The sequence below is a fragment of the Galeopterus variegatus genome, unplaced genomic scaffold (assembly GCF_000696425.1).
Source record: "Galeopterus variegatus unplaced genomic scaffold, G_variegatus-3.0.2 Scaffold1289, whole genome shotgun sequence".
NCBI classification, from domain to species: Eukaryota; Metazoa; Chordata; class Mammalia; order Dermoptera; family Cynocephalidae; genus Galeopterus; species Galeopterus variegatus.
In genome coordinates this window covers 396,189-403,085 of record NW_007727400.1, presented here as the reverse complement: position 1 = coordinate 403,085, position 6,897 = coordinate 396,189, and the positions used below count along the sequence as shown (strand labels likewise).

Sequence of the window (6,897 nt, the reverse complement as noted above, 5' to 3'; positions counted from 1 at the left end):
TGCGCCACCGGGCTGGCCCGAACCTAACAAATTTTTAAAAAAATTTATTTGGAAATAATTTCAAACTTATAGAAGGTTGCAGGAATAATAATAGTAGAAGGAACACTCATGTCTCTTTCACCCAGATTCACCTACTGCTATGGGTGGGATATATCCCCCAAAAGCCCATGTGTTGGAAACCTGATCCCCACTGTAATAGTGTTAAGAGGGTGGGAAATCCCATTATGCTATTTGGAAGGTGGGGCCTTTCAGAGTTGATTGGGTCATGAGGAGTATGTGCTCATGAATGGATTAATCCATCCACTGAGTAATGAGTTATCATGGGTGTGGACTGGTGGCTTTATAAGGAAGGCACATGAAAGAGCTCATGCCATGCTTGCCATTTGATAACCTGTGTTATCACGGGACTCCAAACAGAGTCACCACCAAGAAAAAGGCCCTTACCAGATGTGTTGCCTGGATCTTGGACATCCAATCTTCCAAGACAGTAAGAAACAAATTTCATTTCTTTATAAATTACCCAGTTTCAGGTATTCTGTTGTAAGCAACAGAAAACAGACCAATATGCATATTATTAACATTTTATCCCATTTGCTTTATGATTTGGGTGTGCTGTCTCTCTCTAAATACATATACAGTGTACGTATAAAATATATTTTTTCTGAACCATTTGAGTGTTATTTGAGGTACTTCAAAAAGTTTATGGGAAAATGGAATTAAAGGATAATATGAATCCTTCTGTGAACTTTTTGAAGACAACATATATATATCATGGCCCTTTACCTCTAAATACTTGTGTATGTTCTAAGAATAGGGATACAGTCTGAAATAATCACTGTACAGTTATCAATTGCAGTAAATTTAACATTGATACAATACTTCAATCTACTATGTGTATTCCAATTTTGTCAACTAACTCAATATTATCCTTTATACCATTTTCCCTTGCAGTACAGGATGCAGTTTAGGGTAGTTATTACATCCCTTTAGCCTCTTTTAGTGTGGACCATTTCTACAAGCCTTTCTTCTTTTATGGCACTGTCATTTTTGAGAATACAATTGGCCCATTTTTTAAAAAACAGAAAGTTTCTCATCATGAGGTACTTGATGTTTCATTACTATTAAACTCAGGTTATACATCCCTGGCCTAGATCTACATAGATGATGCTGTGTCCTTCTCAGGGCATCACATCTGGAGGTACTTGATGGCTACTCTCCTCTCACTGATGATATTAATTTTGATCACTCATTCAAGGTATTGTGCGATTTCCCTACCATTTAATTACCATTTTTTCCTTTAGAATATGAAGCTGTTCATGGGAAACATTTCAAAACCATGCAAATATCCTACCCCTCATCAAAATTTCCCTCAGATTTAGTATTTGTTTATGATTTTGCCCAATCCAATCTTTACAATGATCGTTGCAATGCTGATTTCACAACTCCAGTACTACTTCCACATTTTCCAATAGACTATTGGCATTCTACTGTAAGAAAGATATTTTCTTCTCAAACAAAACAAAACAAAACAAAACAAAACAAAACAAAACAAAAAACTATCACTGGTATGGACTCACAAATTTCTATTTTTTTCTAATAGCTTATAGTACACTACTATACTTTACTGCTGGTGCTCAAATTGTCACAGATTTTGTCAGTGGGAGTCCCTTTAAGCTGGCTACGCTGCCCTTATGACATGGCCCCATCTTGGTTTTTTTTGAGCATTTCCTTTCATTTTGGCATAAAAAGATGTTCTAGGCTCATCCCAAACCCACCCTGCCCCAGACCTGGGAGAGCCATTTCTCCGAGAAGCTCTGGTTCATTTTAATAGGTAATAGATATTAGACACTAAGATCTAGGTTCTCAGTGTGTTCACTGTTACTGGTGTACCTTTGCTATTTGTGGACAGGGCAAATAAATACACACACACAAACAACAAATATACACACATGCACAGATATATGTGTATATATACACATACACATTTTGGAAATTGTAAGATTACATCAACAACTCCCAATTCCAATCCATCACCATAGGTTCTCTCTTGCCTTTCCCCATTCCTTATTGGCATCCTTCTTTTTCCTTAGTAAGAATCTTGGCTGCCAACAATGACAAATTCACTTAATTGCTCAATTCTATCTTACATCTAAAATTGTTTTAGAATTCTTCACCCACACTACAACAAAAACAAACCTACTAAAAAAAGGATTTGTTTGCTATTTTCCCTTTCCCTTCCCTAAGTCTGAGGATATGTAATTAAATACTGTATTCATATGTTAGTTTTTCTTTTTTTTCTCTTTCAACTTACCGTACTCATTTGAAATGCAATTGGGTTCGTTTCAGTTTGTTTTCAGTTTTAGATTCTCCCTATTCCTATCCTTACTGATTTAATTTAATTTCTTAAATATGTAGAACATTAACATGCTTCCAAAAGTCAAACTTATACAAAAAGGTATACTTAGAGAAATGTCACTTCTTCCCATAGCCCTTTTGTCTCTCCCTTTATCTTTTGCTCTCATTCCATCCCTTTGTAACTAACTGCATTATTTTCCTTCTTGTGTTTATGTTGTATTAATTTATCACTCCCGACTTTCTTTTCATAAAGATAAGAACATGTATGCATGTTTTCTTATTTTACCTTCTTTCTTACTTAATAGGTAGTACTCTCTATATGTTCTTTTGAACTTTCCAGCAAACTTTTGATAGTAATTTTATAGTCCTTTCAGGAAGAGAATGTGCTAATCTGCCAATGAACAATGAGGTCACTGTCACCAAGAAACTGACATTCTGCTTTGTAAATTGGTCTCATGAGCATGGCTGGTTTGAGCCCAAACTAGAGAAAGCTTCCAGTGTGGGGATCTGGTAAAAATGTAACTTCTGGTCCTGCAGGGTTGGGGACCATTTTTCCAGAATGTGATAACTACACCAAGGTACTATTATCCTTTTGTGGCCCAGTCTAGTCTGCCTGCTGTTATCCCTAGTTTTCCTATTTTACCTCTAACTACAAACTGTTCCACCCCTAATTTATTCTATGGTTGATAATTTCTGTTCCCTGTAACTCTCAAAAATATATTCACTTTTGCTAAATAAAGAATTTTATTAAGTAATACATTAAACAAAATTCTATTAAATAGAATAAATATATAACAATACAAGACATTAAATAATCATTTAATACTTATTTAATTTAAGACAACATGCTTTGAAGGAATGGTTTCTTTCATACAGTCTAAAAATATCTTGGAACTTTTGGCAACTCCCAGCTATTTTTAGAATTAGTAACTGCTATCTCCTGTTCTTGTCTATTCCATCTCCCTACCCTACTCTGTGAATCTCTAGTTACCATTGATAAGAGGTTTATATATATGACAATGGCGTGCTCCCAAATAACCTGAAGACTCAAGGATTTTGGTTGCCTTCTGAGCCTAAAAAAGGTAAATTCTGTACCCAACAGATGCCATCTGAGGAAGTAAAACACTGTCTACAAATGTCTGATGTGGGAGTAGAGTTGCACCAAAAATTCCAACCAAGATGACCTGGGTAATCTCTGGGAAGCAGAAAAAGGAAAGGCAGGACTGGAGTTTCATAGTAATTTAATGAACTCAAATCTAATCTACAATTTCACATGTAATCTGCTTAGAGAAAAAGTGTAGGAATCAAAAGAAGGCTGGTTAGCCCAAAATACAGAAAGCAAAGGCCAAAAGATCCAGAGGTTGGCAGACTTGTTGAACCCTGTCCAAGGGAGGGGACCTTTGGACCTGCAGATTGCATTGTTTCTCAGATTCTGTACTCACCCAAACAACCTTCTAATTATAATCTGATTCCTCAAGTGGCCTGACTACAAGAATAGGGCATGCCTGAACAGTGATGCTTGTATTTTGAAATGTCTGGTTCTACATTTTTTTTTTTCCTTTTTGTCTTTTTTCGTGACTGGTAACGGGATCGCAACCCTCAGTGTTGCGCCCGCACCGCGACCGGCAACGGGATCGCAACCCTCGGTGTCGCGCTCACACTGCGCTCAACCGGTGAGCGGACCGGTCTCTATATGGGATCCGAACCCTCGGTGGGAGTGCTGCCGCTCTCCCAAGCGCCGCACTCTACCGAGTGCGCCACCAGGCTGGCCCCCTAGTTCTACATTTTATTGGATTAATAAAATAGCATTCTGGCTCATATATCAATTTCTCATGAAAAGGCTGGCCCCCTGGTTCTACATTTTATTGGATTAATAAAATAGCATTCTGGCTCATATATCAATTTCTCATGAAATAATTCATGAGAATAAATCATGATTATTTCTCTGGAATAATCAACATTCAGCCAATTTTCTTAGCTCTGATCAACTTCCAATTGCTCCTCTATTTTACACCTAGATGTGCGCTAATGTTTCTGTTAGTAGGAGATTAATTAATCCAACTAAAGGACCAGAATAGGCAAGGTCCTCAAAAGCCTATCCTATTAATCTACTTTATATATTACAAAGTTAAATTTGTATGTTGCACTAGAAGTGTATGTTTATGTTAGTTTTTGACAGAATATGAATGCTGAACAAAAAGCATAACTTTATCATCATCTAAAAATATATAACAGGTTTGGATCCATACTGGCCAGGTGCCAATAAAAAAAAAATATATGTATATACACGCACATATAATATTATGATTTGTAGTCTCATATATTCAGAATTTAGAAAACATGAGTTTAAATTATACAAGCAAGCATTTATTACACAGTTACTTTAGACACTCAAAATAAAAACATACCTCCTAAAGCCCCACTGTGATCTAGGCTTTTCTTTTTAAAGCCATTAGAGACAATCAAAACAGGAACAATAACAGAAAACAGCCAACGCCAAGGAGAAACAGGCCGTAAATTACCTGAAAAATTATAAAGGTGAAGTACAAATTGTGTTAAGTCTGCACAGGTTAGTCTTGGCAGTAAGCTTTGATAACAGCTTTCTGAATTAAAATACTGTCATAAGTAGACAAACCAAAATTAAGTCACCAAAGTAGAATATTTATGTTGAGACTTGTATATTTTCAGAGGGGTAATCTTACTGGCAAATGGCCAAATAGGTTATGCCCAAGTTTTGAGAACCATTCACAGCCACTTATGATAATAATGTGTATTTCAAATATGGGTATTTGGAGATCTGAAATGAATCTCTGGTTCCTCATTTTTTTTGAGAGGAGACACATGTTAAATTTTAAGGACTACATAGAATAAACTCTTTCCTTAACAAGATGTAATTATACCTCTCTCTGGCCTCTCAGAGAGCTCTTTTTAAAAAACAGTCTGATGGGCTACACACCTAATTCAATGGTCAGAAACTGATTTTTCCAAAGGCTGCATCCAGCTCACAGATGTTTTGTTTGGCTAGCATAGTGTTTTCAAGCAATTTGAGTCAATATTTAAAGATTAGGAGATTTTGTATAAAAATCCAAATTTAACTGAAGGTGAAGAGAGGCTACCTCATTTAGACAGGTCATAGCTTTCCTGTTTAAAGCCCTCACCACTCCTGACAGACTCCTAAACACCAAGGCTGAGTGATTTCTTTATAGTAAAGAAAAGTGTGAACTTCTACTTGTGTCCATGTTTCTACCCAAAATGGGAAAATGAAAGACAAAGGGCTGAGTGTTTGATGAAAATGAGAAAAATTCTATTTCTGCAAATGAAAACTATTGCCACATGTCTAATTTGCAAAAAACTGTACAGATTTATTCATTTGCATTAGGTGCCTGACCCCAGGAGGACACTTCAGTTCACAAATCCTGGTTTATTTTATTTAGTTAATACTGGCACCAACAAGAATCTTCTCCTTTCATCTCCCTCCTCTGAAACCCCCATCCCTTACCGTGAATCACTGTGAACGAACAGCCCTGAGATCTGTATCCTGGAAAACACCTACACAATTATTCACGTTTCTTTGCAAAAGGACTAAGGTCTGAAATGGCAATTACTTCCTATATAAATAACCACTTATAAGAGTTCACTTTCTTACTTTCCTTTTTACTTCTGCCTTTGTTGTGAACTGACCAGTATTTTGCTTTTGTAAGGGTACCAAAGATTATATTCTAAGGCAGCTTCAAAACCTTAAAGATCTGAGTCCGGAGTACCTTACACTCATATTTGCAAAGTGGCTCCAAGCTTTAAAGAAGTTTTTTTTTTTTTTGGTGGCTGGCCGGCATGGGGATCCAAACCTGTGACCTTGGTGTTACAAGGCTGAGCTCTAACCAACTGAGCTAACCAGCCAGCCCCAAGAAGTCTGTTCTTTTTTTTTTTTTAAAAAAAAAGATGACCGGTAAGGGGATCTTAACTCTTGACTTGGTGTTGTCAGCACCATGCTCACCCAGTGAGCTAACCGGCCATCCCTATATGGGATCCGAACCCATGGCCTTGGCATTATCAGAACCACACTCACCTGAGTGAGCCACCGGCCGGCCCAAAAATCAAATATATTTCTATATACTAGCAATAAACAATTGGAAGTTGGAAAAATTTTTCGAAAGCATTATTTGCAATTGCACCAGAAAACATGAAATACTTACGTTTAAATCTAACAAAATATGTGCAAGATCTGTATGCTGAAAACTACAAAACACTGATGAAGGAAATAAAAGAAACCTTAAAAAAAATGAAGAGGTATATTCATGGATTGGAAGATTCAATATTGTTAAGATAAAAATTCTCCCACATGGATCCAGATTCACTGCAATTCTAATGAAAATTTCTGCAAATTTTTTTGTAGAACTTGACAAGCTGATTTTAAAGGTTATATGGAAAGGCAATGGAACTAGAATAGTCAAAACAATTTCAAACAAGAACAACAAAATTGGAGAATTTACACTAATTTCATGACTTTCTCTAAAGCTACAATAATCGACACAGTTTGTTACT

General features: G+C 36.4%; 1 protein-coding gene across 4 annotated transcripts in view; it reads right to left on the bottom strand.

Moving 5' to 3' along the window:
- Positions 1–6,897, bottom strand: part of TMEM19 (transmembrane protein 19) — a 17,770-nt gene that overhangs the window by 8,763 nt on the left and 2,110 nt on the right. For all 4 annotated transcript variants that reach the window (XM_008576110.1, XM_008576112.1, XM_008576109.1 and 1 more), the window contains one exon: positions 4,764–4,877. In XM_008576110.1, the coding sequence (XP_008574332.1) occupies positions 4,764–4,877 (114 nt within the window). The remainder of the gene's footprint in view (positions 1–4,763; positions 4,878–6,897) is intronic.